The 20,162-nt window shown below is 43.0% G+C and overlaps 2 protein-coding genes across 5 annotated transcripts in view; both read left to right on the forward strand.

The window, feature by feature from the left end:
- Window positions 1-20,162, forward strand: part of LOC148368211 (uncharacterized) — a 157,539-nt gene that overhangs the window by 35,166 nt on the left and 102,211 nt on the right. For 3 of the 4 annotated variants that reach the window (XM_088330152.1, XM_088330149.1, XM_088330150.1), the window contains exon 1: window positions 19,071-19,390. The exons of the other annotated variant lie outside the window; for it this stretch is intronic. In XM_088330152.1, the coding sequence (XP_088186278.1) occupies window positions 19,279-19,390 (112 nt within the window). In that variant the 5' untranslated portion in view covers window positions 19,071-19,278. Of the gene's footprint in view, window positions 1-19,070; window positions 19,391-20,162 lie in introns of those variants that run through there. 4 annotated transcript variants of the gene reach the window in all.
- Window positions 1,611-16,063, forward strand: LOC148368212 (uncharacterized). The gene is made up of 3 exons (XM_088329629.1): window positions 1,611-1,874; window positions 13,746-15,182; window positions 15,687-16,063. Exons 1-3 carry the CDS (start codon window positions 1,763-1,765, stop codon window positions 16,061-16,063), a joined length of 1,926 nt encoding a protein of 641 aa, XP_088185755.1. The 5' UTR covers window positions 1,611-1,762.

A 20,162-nucleotide genomic window follows, 5' to 3' on the forward strand; every position in this document is an offset into this window, starting at 1 on the left:
GCTGGAGACTGCCGACAAAAACGGGACATCGCTCAACATGCCGCACCTCGTGGAGTGGTTGCTTTGAAACACGTTGCATCATCGTTTCAAGCTGCATTACTTTACTTTAAATGAGTGTTTTTTTATATATACTTCATTTAGCACAACTTATATACATTTACAGTATATACAAAGATAATTCGTGAAAGCAGCTCCTATATCTCGCAAAATATGCATTTTTTTATCCAACTGACATTGGGCACAGCCTACCTCCAGCACTGTGTTTTTGAGCCGAAGGTAGGTGTAGCAGAGTTGAAATTTGATTGTTTTGAATGTTTTTTTGAATTCTCACAAAATCTGTGTTTTTGTCGTATTACTGTTAATAATCCGGTACTTCCTTTAGTTTTTAAGTCATGGGCATCTGCGACTGTCTTTTTCGTTTGGCACTTTATGGGCTTCAGCGCTTGCCGTAGCTTCAGTCAATTTGTAAGCGCTGGAGATAATTGCAGTCGTGAACAGATGCCCCTGACTTTTGTATTGTTTTGTTGACTGAATGCAGGCAATAAACCGAGTGATTGTGAAACCTTGTGTCGTGCGTGAAAGAGGGTCGTCACATACGGCAAACCAAAAAGGCGGCCGCACAGCACGTTTTAACAGCAGGGTTACTTTAACTGGATGACTTTCAATGACTTTTGGATGACTCCAAAACCAAATATGCTCATAAAAGACAAAAGAAACTCAATAGGAATCAAACGATGACTCACACCACGTGGTAAGCTTTCTCTCCTGGCTTTGATCTCTTTGATCTCCGGCAAAACGAACATCAAATGCGACAGAAACAAAGTGAAAATAAATCCAAACATCATTTTTGCCGTTCCGTGGATTCCGTTACTCCCCAAGCCTGCACAAAATGGAGTCATTTTATTCCTATTTAGTTTCTTTTGTCTTTTATGAGCATATTTGGTATTGGAGTCATCCAAAAGTCATTGAAAGTAATCAAGTTCAAGTAACCCTCCCCAACCCTGCTTAACAGATGAAGGTGGTACCAACATTTTTAACAGTAATGCAACAAAAACACGGATTTTGTGAGAATTCAAAAAAAAAATCAATGAAATCAAATTTCAACTCTGTTGTACCAGCAGGTGGCACTGTTGGACTCGTCATTGCAGGACACTTAAACACAAACTAGACAAAAATATTTCAGCAGGAATTTCAACAGAACAAAACTTATGAATACACCCGTTACTGCTTTTTCTTTTTACCTTTTTATAATTTCCTTTTTTTGACAAATGTTGCCTTAACATAGTCGTTCACCGAACGAATCGAGTTATTTTGTCACCGACCTATCTCGTCTTCTATGTGTTTTCTGTTGCTGCGTTCCCGAAAAGACGACAACTGAGTTTTCCAACCTCCGACCAGGAGAAAGGCTATGTACCCCAACTTTGCAACTCGGACCTCCCACCTTGAGTGTCCTTCTGATTATATTTCCACAGTTGAGGGTTAAAAAGCCCCGACTTCCTAAATTCTTGAGACGCTTTTTGGTCGTATCTGGTAGGATCTCCCGAAACACCCATTCTCTTGAACGCAGCGTGTGATCCGTGCCACGTATACCCACAATCCATTGCGGCGGGGTTTGTAGGGAGAAGGTGTCATGGCTGCTGAAAAAGAAAATGTCGAGAAATTCTTCTAGTCGACTTCAAACGACGTCAACTCGACACTAGTATCGCTTTGTGGTCCTTTTTACTGCCGAGTTGGAGTGTTTTTACGTTGAAAGGTGGATAAAATGTGCTCCAGTTGGGAAGAAGAACCTTTTCAAGAGAAACTTCGTGGAGCCAAAGAGGAGACCGAGCGAGAACGTCAGGGACCGGACACTTTTTCCAAGCAGCTCGGGGCAGGTTCGTCATTTTCGCTTCTGCTACAGTGACAATGCTTCCCAAACTTTAAAATGAGTGATTTAAAAGAAAGAACGAATAGTGGTTTGAAATTCAAATACAATGGAACCTGGGTTTTCGAACGCCTCTCAGTTGGAACAAATCAGAGTCCGACCAAAAATGTTGAGAATTTCTTGCTTCGCTGTTCGGTCAAAAATTCGGAGTTCGAACGCCTGTAATACCTGAGTGCGTACGCTAGAGTGCGATGCTGAGCGGCGTACGGGTGTAGATGGCCCCCACCCCTCGTGACCAACTGTTATCACGTGCGCACTCGCTTCTTTTGGCTTTTAATATCGGTGAACGGAGTGTTTGAGCCCCCTAATTATGCCTCCGAAGAAGGTCGGTGCAAGCGGGACAGGTGAAAAAAGAAAAGTCGTCCGTACAACTATTGCCTCGAAGAAAGACATAATAGCTAAATATGAAAGAGGCGTGCGAGTTTCCGATCTTGCTATTGAATACAGCGTGGCTAAATCTACGATCAGTATGACAGTCAAGATTAAGGAGGCTGTGAAATCGAGTGATGCGGCTCAGGGAGTGAGCGCTATATGCAAGCAAACGGCCGCAAGTTTTGGAAGAGGTTGAAAAACCTTTGATGATTTTCCTCTCCCCACCGTCCACCTGCGCCTTCTGCTGACCACCACAAAGGTAAGAAATCCTATTCATAATTGTTAATAATAATTCTCTTTTTATTTTGACACGTTCACGTTAGCGTCATCTTTCGTACGGAAAATTACGATAGCGCGCACGTACGATTAGCCTGCCTGGGTTAGCTTACGTAAAACATTCATGGTAAACATTTGGGGTGTTGGAACAGATTTAAACGATTTACATTATTTTAATGGAAAAAATGATTTTGGCAATTGAACAAACAGGGTTCTGGAACAGATCATGGTCGAGAACCGAGGTTCCGCTGTACAACTCTTTCAGCCTTTTTCAGTAAACGACTCCTTTTTCACCTCCAGCAAATACTAAAAGTGCATGAAATAAAATGAAGTTTAGCAGCATCTGGTACGAAGTAGCATCCAAACTTCTCCGGGTTGGTTTTCTTGCTTTGTCCCTACTTTACCAATCCTTTTGTAACATCGTGCTAGGAAAATGAAAACAACCAGGACTAAAAGAAACAAAGGGGGAAAAATATAAGAAAGGAAAAAGAAATAAACGAATAAACAACATTTCATTTCCTCGTGTTGAGGTTTTGAGTTTTTCCTTGCCCGGATGTCGGTTTCAGATCAGGGGACGTGTCATTGTAATCCTGTGCAGTCCTTTGAGACATTTTTGTGATTCAGGGCGTCAGAAAGAAATGGGACTTGACTTGAATCTTTGGGCGTATTAGTAAATACTATAGCGGTCATTTTTATGTAACCGTATGCAGGGTTCATTCGAGTGCTTGAAAGCCTTGAAAATGCTTGAAATTTAATGTACTGTTTTCGGGGTCAGATTTGGGTGAAGTGCTTGAAATTGTTGCAATTGTTGTCTTGGCAGTCTGACTCTATAGTTCATGCAATAAATGAAGAAGTGTCAGGTTTAACCCAACAGATGTACAAAACCTATATACAAAAAAGACAGAGAGAACGTGATATTTGATTTACTTGCAAGGAGAAATATCCATAGTCTACCCTAAGGCAGTCTGCTGGATACTCTGAAAAATTCTTATGCTCCTTGTCCTTTTATTGTGTTCGGAAGGCCCTAATTTACATAAGGTCTCCTCTTCTAAGGGAAGGGGAGTAACAAAACAAACAGTTGAGACCTGTTTATACGATAACATGTTATCTATAGCAAACAAAAACTAGGTGAGCCTGCGGTCAGAGAGGTCCCTTATCTCGCCGGAGATAAGGTTTCATCCTGTTTCCTCCTTCTTCAAACACAAACAAGAAAGGCACATTGTGTACAAAGAAGATAATGCAACAGTAGAATACAATATTTACAGTTTAAATCCATCAAGAAGCGTCTCAAGAGGACAACTCTATTTAGTAAACTGGCTCTTCTAATTCGCTTTTACTGAGAAGGGCCCGGCTCTTTGGGTTCACTAACAGCTCCTCCAAGTTTTTTTTTTAATGATCTATTATCAATAATAATATAACATTATTCACCAAATTATTCAACAGTTAGTCATATATGTTTGCACGGGATCCCCAAAGGACACATTCAATCAAAATAGTCACAGATCTACAAAAACAAATTTCACAATACAAAACAATTGAAGCTTTTTACACGCTGAAGACAAAATCCCTGAAAATGCAAAACATGAACATATCAATTCCAAATATTAACTCAATTTGCAATTCCTTCTTGACCGATTTAGTCACATATGAAAAGCACACAAAACATTCAGAGTCAAATAAGTGAAACAAAAAGCAAAAGATCAGCAGTTTTTATGCACAATTACCTTCTTCTTTTTTTCTATCGTATTGAAATCTATTATTATTATTATTATTATTATTATGCAACGCCTACAGGCATTGTCGAAGCACAATGGCAGAATCGATGTCATTTTATAGCAGCCCTTTCACAAAGATCGTAGGTCGTGGATAGGAACATCCCAACATAGCACAAAGCATGTGCTAGGAGCAAGATAGCGACTTCATTTTAATCATCAGACGACAACAAAAAAACTTTCTTCTAAACAATCTAATGTCCCTTGTGGTGTTCCTCAAGGCTCTGTACTTGGCCCCCTTCTTTTTAGTATTTATATGATCGCGCTTGGTGACATTATCCGCAAGTATAATATTAGTTTCCATTGCTATGCAGATGACACTCAACTGTATGTGCCACTGGAAAAAAACTGGACATTTAAGTTTTAGAAATCTGGAGGATTGCCTTACTGAGATTCAAAGATGGATGTCAAATAATTTTTTACGCCTTAACCCAGAAAAAACTGAAATGTTGATTATTGGTCCAGCTCACTGTCGTCAGTTGTTTTCAAACACTACCCTGAACCTAGACAAATGTAATATCACCCATAGTGACTCGGTCAAAAATCAACGTGTTATATTTGATCCTAACCTGTCGTTTCAGTTACACGTGAAAAATATTACTAGAATAGTTTTCTACCACCTCCGTAATATTGCGAAGATTCGTTCGATGCTGTCCCAATCAGATGCAGAGATTTTAATTCATGCGTTTATTACTTCTCGGCTTGATTACTGTAATGTATTGCTTTCTGGTCTCCCGATGTCTAGCATTAAAAGTTTGCAGCTGGTTCAGAATGCGGCAGCTAGACTTTTGACTAAGACTAAAAAGTTTGAGCATATTACACCTGTATTGGCCAACTTGCACTGGCTCCCGGTCCACTTAAGATGTGACTTTAAGGTTCTCTTATTAACATATAAATGTTTGCATGGGCTTGCACCCTCTTATCTCTCCGATTTGATTTCCCCCTATGTTCCTGCACGGAGTCTGCGCTCGGAAAATGCCGGTCTACTTGTGACTCCGAGAGCCAAGAAGTCTGCGGGCTCGAGAGCGTTCTCCATCCGGGCCCCGGTGTTGTGGAACGCCCTGCCTCTGGAGATAAGATCTGCAACCTCAACGGAAATTTTTAAATTGAGGCTTAAGACACACTTCTATTCCAAAGCATATGATTGATGCCCACCTTGTATTCTGTTTTGTCCTGTCTTTTTCTGAGGCCTGCCTGGCTGATACGAAGGAGGAGGATGATCTGGGATGGGTCAACGGACCGGGGTCTGACCTGCAGCATGTCAACCCCTGCATTTACCAGCTGGCGTCGTCGTTGATGTCATGCTCTTTCCGGACATTTTCAGATTCAGATTCAGATCTACTTTATTGTCATTCTAGTACACGTGTATACAGAACGAAATGTCGATTCATCTGACCCGCACAGTTTCCTCGAATGTACAGATATTAGTAAAGGTTGTATTGTATTATGGCTACGTATAGTATTTTACCATACCATAGTGCCGATAGTGCAAGAGGAGTAGCTAACCAGATGTGCAAAATGGGCATTCAGGTTAACAAGTCAGGTAAACAGTAACATTAACACTGTAACAGTAACGCTGTAAGTACAATAGTGCAGAGAGCAAATGTGCAAGGAGTGGCAAGCTATAAAGAACTGCCAGTAGTGCAAAAAGTCAGATTAGCAGCCGTTAAGATTTAGGTTAACTATATGTTAGATTGACCATTTAACAGTCTAATGGCCAGGGGGACTAGACTACTGCGGAACCTGGTGGTCCTGCACCGCACACTGCAGTACCTCTTCCCAGAGGCTAGCAGAGTGAACAGTCCATGATGGGGGTGAGAGGGGTCCCCGATAATGTTCTTAGCATGGGATAGGCAGCGCTTCTGGCCAATGTCCTGAATGGAGGGAAGTGTAGTCCCGATTATTTTCTCTGCTGTCCTCGTTACCCTCCTCACACTACCCCAGTCGGTAGCGCTGCAGCCTCCACACCACACAGAGATACAGCTGGTCAGGATACTCTCTACGGTGCCCCTGTAGAATGTGATGAGGGAGGGTGGGGGCAGGTGGGCTCTCCTCATCCTCCGCAGGAAGTACAGGCGCTGCTGTGCCCTCTTAACCAGTGATGCAGTGTTCACGGACCAGGTGAGTTTGTTTGTAATGTGCACCCCAGGAACTTGATACTGCTGACAACCTCCACAGCCTTGTTGTTGATGCAAAGTGGGGCATGGTTGGGCTGGTTTTTCCTAAAGTCGACAATGATCTCTTTAGTTTTGTCAACATTCAGGACCAGGCTGTTGTCCCTGCACCAGGCCACCAACTGCTCCACCTCCTCTCTGTAGGCCAGGTCGTTGTCGTCCCTGATGAGGCCCACCACTGTTGTGTCGTCAGCATACTTCACGATGTGGTTTGTGGCGGACCTAGGGACGCAGACGTGTGTCATCAAGGTGAACAGCAAGGGGCTCAGGACACAGCCTTGGGGGGAGCCCGTGCTGAGGTAGATGACATCTGAGATGTTCTGACCTATCCGCACTGATTGGGGTCTGTCACTGAGGAAGTCCAGCAGCCAGTTCCGCAGGGGGGTGTTGAAACCCAGGAGTCTCATTTTGTCTACCAGATGTTGTGGGATGATGGTGTTGAATGCTGAACTGAAGTCCAGGAACAGCATCCGCACATGGGTGTTCTTCTCCTCTAGGTGTGTCAGGCTCAGGTGAAGCGCAGAGGAGATGGCATCCCTGGTGGAGCGGTTTGTCCGGTAGGCAAACTGAAAGGGGTCGAATGAGGAGGGGAGACTGGAGGTGATGTGCTCTTTAACCAGTCTCTCAAAGCACTTCATTATGATAGGAGTCAGTGCAACGGGCCGGTAATCGTTGAATGATAAGATCTGGGGTTTCTTTGGCACAGGGATGATGTTGGCAAATTTGAAGCATGATGGTACTTTGGCTTGGTCTAGCGAGGTGTTGAAAATGTCTGTTAGTACACAAGCCAGCTGATCGGCGCACTCCCTAAGTACCCGCCCCGGAATGTTGTCCGGGCCTGGAGCCTTCCTTGTGTTGACCCCTCTCAGGGTCTTTCTCACGTCGGTTGAGTCCAGGTGGAGTGCCCTTTCGTCCTGATTTGGAACCGCTTTCGCTGCAGGGGTGCCGTTTTGTGCCTCGAACCTTCCAAAGAATTTGTTGAGGTCATTCAGAAAGTCCATGCTAGTGTCCTGCACTGGGGAGGTGGTTGGCTTGTATTTGGTAATGGCCTGAATGCCTTTCCACATATCCCTGGTGTTGTTTTTATTGAGGAAACGTTCCTGGATTTTTTGACTATACGTTCGCTTTGCTAGTCTGATAGCACGGTTCAGGTTAGCCCTCGCTGATTTCAGCGCCTCCTTGTCACCAGATTTAAAGACAAGGTTCCGTACTTTTAGTTGTTTGCGTATCTCAGCAGTCATCCAGGGCTTCTGATTGGCACGGGTGCATATAGTTTTGTTATTGCTGACGTCTTCTGCGCATTTACTGATATAGGCTGACACAGAAATGGCGTACTCATCTATATTTATTTTGTTGTTGTAAGTGGCAGCCGATTTAAACATGTCCCAATCAGTGCAATCAAAGCAGTCCTGTAGTGCCTCCATTGCCCCCTCAGACCACACCCTCACCTGCTTCACTGTAGGTTTTTCTCTGGTCAGCAGGGGCTTGTATGCTGGAATTAGCATAATAGAAAGGTGATCTGATGAGCCAAGATGGGGGCGGGGGGCTGCTTTATATGCACCTTTGATGTTTGTGTAGGCCAGGTCTAATGTGTTCCTACCTCTTGTAGCAAAGTTTACATGCTGATGGAAATGCGGGAGAACTGTTTTCATATTGGCCTGGTTAAAGTCCCCCGCCGCAATAAAAATGCACTCGGAGTAAGCATGCTGCAGTTCACTCACAGTTCGGTAGAGAACGTCCATTGCCTCCTTCGTATTAGCGCTGGGGGGCACGTACACGGCAGTAATGATGGTCGCGCTAAACTCCCTCGGTAGGTAGAAGGGTCTGCAGATCACCGTCAAAAGTTCAATGTCTCGTGAGCAGTGTTTCGAGATTATCTTCGCATTTCTACACCAGTTGTTGTTTGTATAAATGCATAGACCGCCCCCCTTGCTTTTGCCGGTGAGCTCGCCGCTTCTATCGGCGCGGAAAGCAGTTAGCCCCACAATGCTAACAGCGTCATTCGGGATAGATGAGTTTAGCCATGTCTCCGTCAGAATTAAAGCACAACAGTTCGTCAACTCGCGGTTCGATGTGAATTCCACTTGTAAATGGTCCAGTTTGTTGTCCAGGGAGCGGACGTTGGATAGGAAAATGGATGGTAGAGGCGTTTTGAAGGGTTTGGCCTTCATCCGAGCCGTTAGCCCGGCCCGACAACCTCGTTTCCTTCCCCGGTCACAGCGCTTCCGCTTGCCACTTTTACTCGCTGCTTTGTAGGCCGCTGTGTTCTGTTGACGTAGCACTCCGAGGCTAAGTAAACACTCCAGAGTGAACGTCGAAATTTGCGCTGGATTTCTGGATCATATCCAGCAAAAAACTGCGATCGTATATTAATCTGCAGTTAGAGTTGTCTTTGTTCGCCCTCATAAACTGAGTCGAAGATTGGGGTTTTTGACCAGAATGTGAGAAACTGTCGGGAGCAGATTTAGCCGCAGCCATACAGGGCGCCGCCATTTTGTCGAACATTTTCAACATCTTACCTAGTGTTTACTATTCTGTGTACAGTAATGCTAATTGTAATTCACCCTGTTCAATCCTGGAAGGGGGATTACCACATGTGAGGTCCTTTCTCAAGGTTTCTCTTTTCTCCTCACACTGAGGTTTTTGAGTTTTTCCTTGCCCGCATGCTGGTTTGCTGGTTTAAGATCAGGTCATTGTGTCATTTTGTAACTGTAATCCTGTGCAGTCCTTTGAGACATTTTTGTGATTAAGGGCTATATAAATAAATTTGACTTGACTTGACTTGACTTCTGATGACCGCTGGATTTTTTTTTTTCCCTTTGGAGGTACTGGGGAAAAATAAAAAAATTCCTTTGGGAGTGCTTGAAAAGTGCTCGGATTTGGCCCTGAAAAAAAGTATGAACCCTGTTTCCATGACTTCCTGTATATTTCATGTGCGGTCCCTTCCCAAGGTTTCTTCATTTTCCGCATCCTGACCTTTTTTGAGTCTTTCCTTGCCCTCTTGTAGCTTTCAGATCAGGTTGATGTTACAATGGTGTTCTGCGCATTCCTTTTGTGAGTTTCTGTCAGTGAAGGCGTCACAAATAAATGCGATTTGACTTGTGTTTTTCAGACATCGGTGAAGAATATTTTCCTAATGCGTGGCAGGAACCAGAGTGTCCAGGAACTTTTTACAAGATACTCCGAGTTGTGTTGAACAGAACAGGTTGGTCGTTTTACTTTCCGCAACGTCCTTATTTCGGAGAGAACGTCGTTGGGCGTGGCCCCCAAAAATACGCAGAGAGGAGATATGGCAAAAAGGGAGGGCTCCTTATTGCATTGCTCTAAACAACTCGTGATGGTTGCCCGCCCCCGGGTCAAGACTTCCGCCACGCAATAAGCTATTGTCAGCTCCAAGACTGTTTCTTTCAAGCTCATTTCAGGTTCAACTTTCCTTAACCTCCGTTAATATATACCGTATTTTCCGCACTATAAGGCGCCCCGGGTTATAGGGCGCACCCCGAAAAAATAGTTTTTGGTCCTATTTTTGACATACATAAGACGCACCGGATGATAAGGCGCTACAATGGGAACGTGGACAAAACAGTCAGATGATTCAGTCCAACTGATTACCCCCTTAACATTCCCAAAGCTTGCAAAGACGCAAATACGTGACTCAGACACGTGCGGATGCGGTGTCCGTACGATGTCACTCAAATGCATCGTTCCATCATTCGGAAGGTTAAAGTCTTGGGATTCAAGAAATGCCAACCATTCCTTAGTTTCTATTTTCTTTTTCGCTCGCAACTTTACTGTGCATATGACAATAAACACTTGGAATTGAGTTGAATTTAAAAATAGACACTCCATTCCATCCATTATCTACACCGCTTAGCACAGAAACATCGAGTTCAGTCTGAAGCAAGATATATAGCCGGATTAGCTCACCGAAGTCGTTGTGTTCATAATAATGTGCAGCCATGGTCCTCTTATATCCGTGAGTTAAGTAAATCCAGGAGAATAAAATATTTACAAATACAGTATAGTAAAAAATGCTTTCTGTATGCCGTCAAACCACGTGCTATACGCATTCATCTTTTTCGGCCAATTGCAGGCTTTGTTTTGCCGTTTAAGCCAATGCCAGCCTCTAAATGATAAAAAGGATCCGCCCCTTGACCTCCGAATAACTTCAGCCAATAGCGATCGATTCAAATGATGATTGACACATTGGTTAGCCAATGAAAGGCCGGTAAATAAATCCCAGCATACACCGCGGACGACTTGGCGTTCGGGGGAAAATCGAGTCGGCGGCTGCTTGCTTTAGTTGCGAGACTTTGCGACTTAATATAGATCCATATACAAGGCGCACTGTATTATAAGGCGCATGGTCAGCTTTTAAAAAAAATGAAGACTTTTAGCTGCGCCTTATAGTGCGGAAAATACGATACTTCTCACAACATTCGACATCTCGTATTTGGCCGTTGACGTCCACCGTACTTTCCTTTCGAAAAAGGTCCGGGCTTCTGTCTCGCTCGTTCTTTCAAAATACGTATATTATTCCTAAATCAGTCACGTGCGCTAGGGCTGTTTCGAAGAAGACATATTTGCCCAATGGTGAATATTTTTCATATTCGCGAATCTTTTTATCATCGGCGATCACCGTCTATTTTCTCTCCCCTCGACCGAATTGTCTAGAATTTGACGTCGACTTTCTCATTTCAATCATCACAAAGACGTCGCAGAAGTCGCGGGGACCCGACTGCAGCGTGCAGCTTGCCGGTCTCTTCATCGTTTATTTTCCCTGAAAGCGATAACCCTCCGATTTTGTTGTCTTTTTGTATCATGACAAGAAAGACTATCCAACTGCAGGTCTGTTTTGATTTTTACATCTATAGTTGCTATTTTGTAACTCTCTATCTCTAAGTACGTCAACTCGAGTCATATTTACACGTCACAATCTTTGTTTTCCCCGAAAATGCACTTTTCTTTTCAAATCGAAAATCGTCCCCAAATTGCAATTCCGGTCTGAGAAATGGCAACTACAGTGGGACCTCGGTTCTCGACCATCATCCGTTCCAGAACCCTGTTCGATCACCGTGATCTTTTTTTCCATTAAAAATAATGTGAATCGTTTTAATCCGTTCCAACACCCCGAATGGTTACCTTGAATGTTTAACGGAAACATAAAGCTAAACCAGGCTCATCGTACGTCCGCGCTATCGTAATCTTCCGTACGAAAGATGACGTTAACATGAACGTGTCAAAATAAAAAAAAAAGGATAAAGAAAAGAATTAGGGATAGAATTTTTTACCTTTGTGGTGGTCAGCAGAAGGCCCAGGCAAGATCAGACACTCGCACACCTCCTTCATGTTTTGCTATTATTTCTTTCTTAAATGCAATCGTTTTACGCACTACTTTTCCTTTTTCACCTGTAGCAACTCTGCCGCTTGCACTGACTTTCTTGGGAGGCATAATTAGGAGCTAAAAGACTTCCTACACCCATATTAAAAGCGAAAGCAACAGGAAGCCGGTCCGCACGCGATAACAGTCGGTCAGGGAAAGCGCCATCTACACCCGTACGCCGCTCAGCATGGCACCCTAGCGTACGCCCTCCGATTTTTTGGACCGAACATCGAAGCTAGAATTTTTCAATTTCTGGTCGGACTCCGATTCGTTCGAACCGAGAGGCGTTCGAAAACCGAGGTTCCGTTGTAATTTTTTTCCCAAAATCGTGCAGCCCTAGGGGCACCTCCCAAAAGACTGAAGAAGCTGTTTGCAAACTTTGTTTCGAGACGGCGCAAGTCATGTGAAGCTAACATAGCCGCGAATGTGCGCTGCGATTTTGGCTTCTATGGGTTCGGAAGGAGAAAGCACCGAGTTCTTATCATCACCGGTCTGGACATCAAACCTCGGACCTATGCCGAGGCTGTGGCCGATAAAAGTATTGCAACGAATGCCGATCAAGAATCTGCTGAGCAACAGCTCATTGCTCTTAGGAGTCATAAAGGGATATCCATCGAAGCATGCCATCCATTGTCAAGAGGTGAAAAGTTACCATAGTGAGGTTTGTCAACAGGAAACGAAAACATGAATGAAGATGCGCAATCGGGGTATTTGTTGACTTAAAGAGCATTTAATACCAATAATCATAATGTACTGCAATGGATTCCAAGTGATTTGACGGGGAGGAAGCAATATGTGAAAATGGGACAGTTGTCCTCTGAATACTTGGACATCCGTTGTGGAGTACCACAGGGTTCCATCCTGGGTCCAAAGCTATTTCATTTAAATCTTATCGATATTTTTCATGTTTCAAAAGTATAAAGATGAATAATATTTGCCGACGACAATAACATTTTCTATTCCAATGATAATTATATTGATTTGATAACTTGAATGATCATGAAGTCATTCACCTAAAAGTATGGATGGATACAAATAAATGATCTTTAAATTGAAATAAAACCAAACTTATTTTCTTTGGTAATCGTAAGGCAAATCAAGATTTAGAAGTCGAAATGGATGGTGCTGCAATAGACATTGTATCAGAAATTAAGTTTTTAGGGGTCATAAATGACAAGAAATGAAGTTGGAAAACACACAACAGACACATACAAACTAAAGTATCTAAAAGCATCTCAGTTATTGATAAAGCCAAATTCGTTTTAAACTATCATGCATTGTATTTAAGCTATTGTTCTCTCGTTCTGTCATACTTAACATATTGCGCAAAAGTTTGGGGCAATCATTGCAAAAGTTCACAAAAGTTATCCTCCAAAAACGTGCCATTAGAACCATACGCAGGGTAAGATATCGGCATCATACTCACATTTTATTCTTGCAGTCCAAATGATTCAAATTGGATGATTTAGTCCAATTTTTCACTTCACAACTGCTTTTTAAGGTCAACAAAAACATAGTGCAAGAATACATCCAAAAATGATTCACTCGAAAAGTGGGAAGTTATAACTTAAGGGGATGTCGTAAATCCATCATCCCAAAGGTGAGAACCACCAGGAAAAGTGTGTGTGTGTCTGCGTGCAGAGTCAAACTTTGGAACAATTGACAAGACGATCTAAACAAAGCCTACCACCTAGTGGTCATTTCATTCCCAGAGGCCTAATACTTACTGATCAGCAGCGCCTTAGCCTTTAGAATTTTTTTTACGTTTTGGCACTCGGGGACAACGCTTCTGAAAACTGAACGAATTGAGGGCAATACAAATAAATGTGACTTGTGTCTTGCAGACGTCGGCCAAGAATATCTTCCTACTGCGCGGCAGGAACCAGAGTTGCCTGACGTTAAAATTGAGGAGGATCGGAAGCCTTATCACGTGAAGCAAGAGACAGAAGATGGGGAGCCTGTTGAGGAGGAGGACGATGGTCCAGTCTTGCGAGTGACCGGGGTCCGTTCAACCGCCGAAGATCAAGGTCAACCTGAGGACGACGGTCGCCAGGAGCTTCTAAGCATCAGCTCCCGTCAACACGTGGAAACGGAAGATGACGACACGTCCCGCTCCGCAAACGCTGAAGGTGGTAACACATGTTCTCAGTGTGGGAAAACGTTTCGAAGCAAGGCTTATTTGAAGTTGCATATGAAATTCCATGCTGGCGAGAAGCCTTTTGCCTGCTCAATTTGTAGTAAAAAATTCACTACAAGTGGACACTTAAAAATACACACTAGAACCCACTCTGGGGAAAAGCCTTTTGTCTGCTCAGTTTGGGGTCAAAGATTCACCGAAAATGGGAGCTTAAAAAAGCACGGACTATTCCACACTGGGGAGAAGCCTTTTTCTTGCACAATTTGTGGTCAAAAATTCACACAGAGTGGGCACTTAAAAAGTCACACTAGAACCCACACTGGCGAGAAGCCTTTTTCCTGCTCAGTTTGCGGTAAAAGATTCACTAAAGGTTGGGACTTAAAAAGTCACACCAGAACCCACACCAGGGAGAAGCCTTTTTCTTGCTCAGTTTGTGGTCAAAAATTTGCCCAAAATAAGCAATTGAAATTACACCAAAAAAACCACACTGGTGAGAAGCCTTTCGCCTGCTCAGTTTGTGGTAAGAAATTCTCACAGAATGGGAGCTTAAAAATACACACCAGAACCCACACTGGCGAGAAGCCTTTTTCCTGCTCAGTTTGCGGTAAAAGATTCACTTACAGTGGGGACTTAAAAATACACACCAGAACCCACACTGGCGAGAAGCCTTTTTCCTGCTCAGTTTGCGGTAAAAGATTCACTTACAGTGGGGACTTAAAAATACACACCAGAACCCACACTGGCGAGAAGCCTTTTTCCTGCTCAGTTTGTGGTCAAAGATTCACCACAAGTGGGAGATTAAAAATACACACCAGAACCCACACTGGCGAGAAGCCTTTTTCCTGCTCAGTTTGTGGTCAAAGATTCACCGACAATGGGAGCTTAAAAAACCACATTAGAACCCACACTGGCGAGAAGCCTTTTTCCTGCTCAATTTGTGGTAAAAAATTCGCCCAAAATGGGCACTTAAAAATACACACAAGAACCCACACTGGCGAGAAGCCTTTTTCTTGCTCAGTTTGTGGTCAAAAATTCGCCCAAAATGGACACTTGAAAACTCACCAACTAACCCACACTGGCAAAAAGCCTTTTGCCTGCTCAGTTTGTGGTCAAAAATTCACCCAGCGTTGGGACTTAATAATACATTCCAGAACCCACACTGGCGAGAAGCCTTTTGCTTGTTCAGTTTGCGGTCAGAAATTCACCCAAAATGGACACTTGAAAAGACACACATTAACCCACACTGGCGAGAAGCCTTTTTCTTGCTCAGTTTGTGGTCAGAGATTCACCGACAATGGGAGCTTAAAAATACACACAAGAACCCACACTGGCGAGAAGCCTTTTGCCTGCTCAGTTTGTGGTCAAAGATTCACCGACAATGGGAGCTTAAAAAACCACATTAGAACCCACAGTGGCGAGAAGCCTTTTTCCTGCTCAATTTGTGGTCAAAGATTCACCGACAATGGGAGCTTAAAAATACACACAAGAACCCACACTGGCAAGAAGCCTTTTGCCTGCTCAGTTTGTGGTCAAAGATTCACCGACAATGGGAGCTTAAAAAACCACATTAGAACCCACACTGGCGAGAAGCCTTTTTCCTGCTCAATTTGTGGTAAAAAATTCACCCAAAATGGACACTTGAAAAGACACACAAGAACCCACACTGGCGAGAAGCCTTTTGCCTGCTCAGTTTGTGGTAAAAGATTCACCGACAATGGGAGCTTAAAAAACCACATTAGAACCCACACTGGCGAGAAGCCTTTTTCCTGCTCAATTTGTGGTAAAAAATTCACCCAAAATGGACACTTGAAAAGACACACATTAACCCACACTGGCGAGAAGCCTTTTTCTTGCTCAGTTTGCGGTCAAAGATTCACTTCAAGTCAGAACTTAAAAAGACACACATTAACCCACACTGGCGAGAAGCCTTTTTCTTGCTCAGTTTGCAGTCAAAGATTCACTTCAAGTCAGAACTTAAAAAGACACGCATTAACCCACACTGGCGAGAAGCCTTTGACCTGTTGACATTGTGGTGAAAAACAAAATATCTATATTGTCAAGTCATTTTTATTTGTATAGCCCTTAATCACAAGAGTCTCAAAGGGCTTCCCAGGTTATTACACAGACATTTTTTCAGACTATTATTGGACACTAGAAATGACACACAAGAACCCACACTGGCGAGAAGATTTTTGCCTGCTCAGTTTGTGGTCAAAAATTCACTAAGAGTTGTAAAACATTCAATTGGTTAAGTATCATACAGTTCGTTTATTGGAAAATAACGGCCACAAAACCATTTGCCCTCCCCTTTTTTCAACCACTGACTGCTACCACGTCAAAAAAAAGCCACAGGAAGTGAGCAGACTCTCCAGTTGTATCATAAAGATTTGTGACCCCAAAGTCTTCATACGGATTCAAAAGATTCATGATTTGCATATGCGTCATGTTTCTTGATAGATGATCTATTTCATCTCTTGTCCCCATAAAATTTTGCCTTTTATCAATAATTATACTCATCATAACAATAAAATGGCCGACCTAGGTCCCCAGGGTTGGGGCCTGTTCTCACCAGAGCCCCAAAGCTTGGAGAGCCTGTGGTTCTCTCCGTCCCTGTCGTCCGGATGAGAACAATCCCCGTGATGTCCGCCGCCAAAAGAGATAGGAACCTTTATTTCTTCATCTTCTTGCTTGGCGATGTGCTGCTTCTCACACACTCCTCCCCTGAGGGTCTTTTTTGTTCTCAAAAGTACACAAAAAGGGTTATTGCAGCACCCTCTTTGGTGTTTTGGGTAAATATCCCATGTTGGCAGGCTATGAAAACAATCCCTGATCATTGAAATGAGTGTCTTATCTTCAAACCGGGTTCATTGATCGGTACTGTTAACCTGTTGCATCATTTCTTCCACCTTCCAACCCTGAGTGCTTGTGTCAACAATGTGTTTTATTCTTTCGTTTGATTCCATTTTCTTTGTCTTGTGAATAAAACGTAGTTTCATGAAATCAAACTGCATTATTTTTGGGTCGATGTTATTTTTCTTCTGGTCCGATCAATCATTATCCACATCAACGAACTCCAAAATTGATCATTTAAAGTTGTATTTAAAGTTGCATCATTCATGATAAATGCTAGACGCGGGCTATTTCAAACGAATTTGTGTCGGAAACCGAGAGCACCGCCTACTGACCGAATCGGTAACCACCAACTTAGATTTTGAACCAAATAAATATAATTGAAAGCCATAGGGTAATGGGTTGTTATTATGGCCATGAAAGAGTCTGAAATCACATTACTTTTGCCAGAATCGAAACTTAACTCTGTGTTAAGTCAAGATAAAACAGAAAAGGGACTTGGATTATCATGGACCAAAGTAAAGTTCTCACTGGAAAGCCATATGAACATAATGAACATGAGGCTTTTATTCCAGTTGCTGCCATGAGCGACACAACAAACGCACACCATGTGGTCAGCACCTCCGCTGGTTTTCAACATCGTTAGCAGCGCGCTGGAGACTGCCGACAAAAACGGGACATCGCTCAACATGCCGCACCTCGTGGAGTGGTTGCTTCGAAACACGTTGCATCATCGTTTCAAGCTACATTACTTTACTTTAAATGAGTGTTTTTTTATATATACTTCATTTAGCACAACTTATATACATTTACAGTATATACAAAGATAGTTCGTGAAAGCAGCTCCTATATCTCGCAAAATATGCATTTTTTTATCCAACTGACATTGGGCACAGCTTACCTCCAGCACGGTGTTTTTGAGCCGAAGGTAGGTGTAACAGAGTTGAAATTTGATTGCTTTGAATGTTTTTTGGAATTCTCACAAAATCTGTGTTTTTGTCGTATTACTGTTAATAATCCGGTACTTCCTTTAGTTGTTAAGTCATGGGCATCTGCGACTGTCTTTTTCGTTTGGCAGTTAATGGGCTTCAGCGCTTGCCGTAGCTTCAGTCAATTTGTACGCGCTGGAGATAATTGCAGTCGTGAACAGATGCCCCTGACTTTTGTATTGTTTTGTTGACTGAATGCAGGCAATAAACCGAGTGATTGTGAAACCTTGTGTCGTGCGTGAAAGAGGGTCGTCACATACGGCAAACCAAAAAGGCGGCCGCACAGCCCATGTCTTAACAGCAGGGTTACTTTAACTGGATGACTTTCAATGACTTTTGGATGACTCCAAAACCAAATATGCTCATAAAAGACAAAAGAAACTCAATAGGAATCAAATGATGACTCACACCACGTGGTAAGCTTTCTCTCCTGGCTTTGATCTCCGGCAAAACGAACATCAAAAGCGAAAGAAACAAAGTGAAAATAAATCCAAACATCATTTTTGCCGTTCCGTGGATTCTGTTACTCCCCAAACCTGCACAAAATGGAGTCATTTTATTCCTATTTAGTTTCTTTTGTTTTTTTCCTAGCATATTTGGTTTTGGAGTCATCCAAAAGTCATTGAAAGTAATCCAATTCAAGTAACCCTCCCCAACCCTGCTTAACAGATGAAGGCGGTACCAACAATTTTAACAGTAATGCAACAAAAACACGAATTTTGTGAGAATTCAAAAAAAAATCAATGAAATCAAATTTCAACTCTGTTGCACCAGCAGGTGGCACTGCAGGACACTTAAACACAAACTAGTCAACAATATTTCAGCAGGAATTTCAACAGAACAAAACTTATGAATACACCCGTTACTGCCTTTTCTTTTTAACTTTTTATAATTTCATTTTTGACATATATTGCCTTAATATAGTCGTTCACCGGACGAATCGAGTTATTTAGTCGCCGACCGATCTCGTCTTCTATGTGTTTTCTGTTGCTGCGTTCCCGAAAAGACGACAACTGAGTTTTCCAACCTCCGACCAGGAGAAAGGCTATGTACCCCAACTTTGCAACTCGGACCTCCCACCTTGAGTGTCTTTCTGATTATATTTCCACAGTTGAGGGTTAAAAAGCCCCGACTTCCTAAATTCTTGAGACGCTTTTTGGTCGTATCTGGTAGGATCTCCCGAAACACCCATTCTCTTGAACGCAGCGTGTGATCCGTGCCACGTGTACCCACAATCCATTGCGGCGGGGTTTGTAGGGAGAAGGTGTCATGGCTGCTGAAAAAGAAAATGTCGAGAAATTCTTCTAGTCGACTTCAAACGACGTCAACTCGACACTTGTATCGCTTTGTGGTCCTTTTTACTGCCGAGTTGGAGCGTTTTTACGTTGAAAGGTGGATAAAATGTGCTCCAGTTGGGAAGAAGAACCTTTTCAAGAGAAACTTCGTGGAGCCAAAGAGGAGACCGAGCGAGAACGTCAGGGACCGGACACTTTTTCCAAGCAGCTCGGGGCAGGTTCGTCATTTTCGCTTCTGCTACAGTGACAATGCTTCCCAAACTTTAAAATGAGTGATTTAAAAGAAAGAACGAATAGTGGTTTGAAATTCAAATACAATGGAACCTGGGTTTTCGAACGACTTTCAGTTGGAACAAATCGGAGTCCGACCCAAAATGTAGAGAATTTCTTGCTTCGCTGTTCGGTCAAAAATTCGGAGTTCGAACGCCTGTAATACCTGAGTGCGTACGCTAGAGTGCGATGCTGAGCGGCGTACGGGTGTAGATGGCCCCCACCCCTCGTGACCAACTGTTATCACGTGCGCACTTGCTTCTTTTGGCTTTTAATATCGGTGAACGGAGTGTTTGAGCCCCCTAATTATGCCTCCGAAGAAGGTCGGTGCAAGCGGGACAGGTGAAAAAAGAAAAGTCGTCCGTACAACTATTGCCTCGAAGAAAGACATAATAGCTAAATATGAAAGAGGCGTGCGAGTTTCCGATCTTGCTATTGAATACAGCGTGGCTAAATCTACTATTAGTATGATAGTCAAGATTAAGAAGGCTGTGAAATCGAGTGATGCGGCTCAGGGAGTGAGCGCTATATGCAAGCAAACGGCCGCAAGTTTTGGAAGAGGTTGAAAAACTTTTGATGATTTTCCTCTCCCCACCGTCCACCTGCGCCTTCTGCTGACCACCGCTAAGGTAAGAAATCCTATTCATAATTCTTTTCTTTATCCTTTTTTTTTATTTTGACACGTTCATGTTAGCTTCATCTTTCTTACGGAAATTACGA

The sequence above is a fragment of the Urocampus carinirostris genome, chromosome 3 (genome assembly GCF_059441175.1).
Source record: "Urocampus carinirostris isolate Australia breed hairy pipefish chromosome 3, RoL_Ucar_1.0, whole genome shotgun sequence".
Classification (NCBI taxonomy): domain Eukaryota; kingdom Metazoa; phylum Chordata; class Actinopteri; order Syngnathiformes; family Syngnathidae; genus Urocampus; species Urocampus carinirostris.

Excerpts from the sequence above, each read along its gene's own strand:
- LOC148368212 (XM_088329629.1), top strand. The coding sequence starts at position 1,763 with ATGTGCTCCAGTTGGGAAGAAGAACCTTTTCAAGAGAAACTTCGTGGA. Across the intron at positions 1,875-13,745 it reads TTCCAAGCAGCTCGGGGCAG|ACGTCGGCCAAGAATATCTT; the intron begins GTTCGTCATTTT and ends TGTGTCTTGCAG. Across the intron at positions 15,183-15,686 it reads GCGTTGGGACTTAATAATAC|ACACAAGAACCCACACTGGC; the intron begins ATTCCAGAACCC and ends ACTTGAAAAGAC.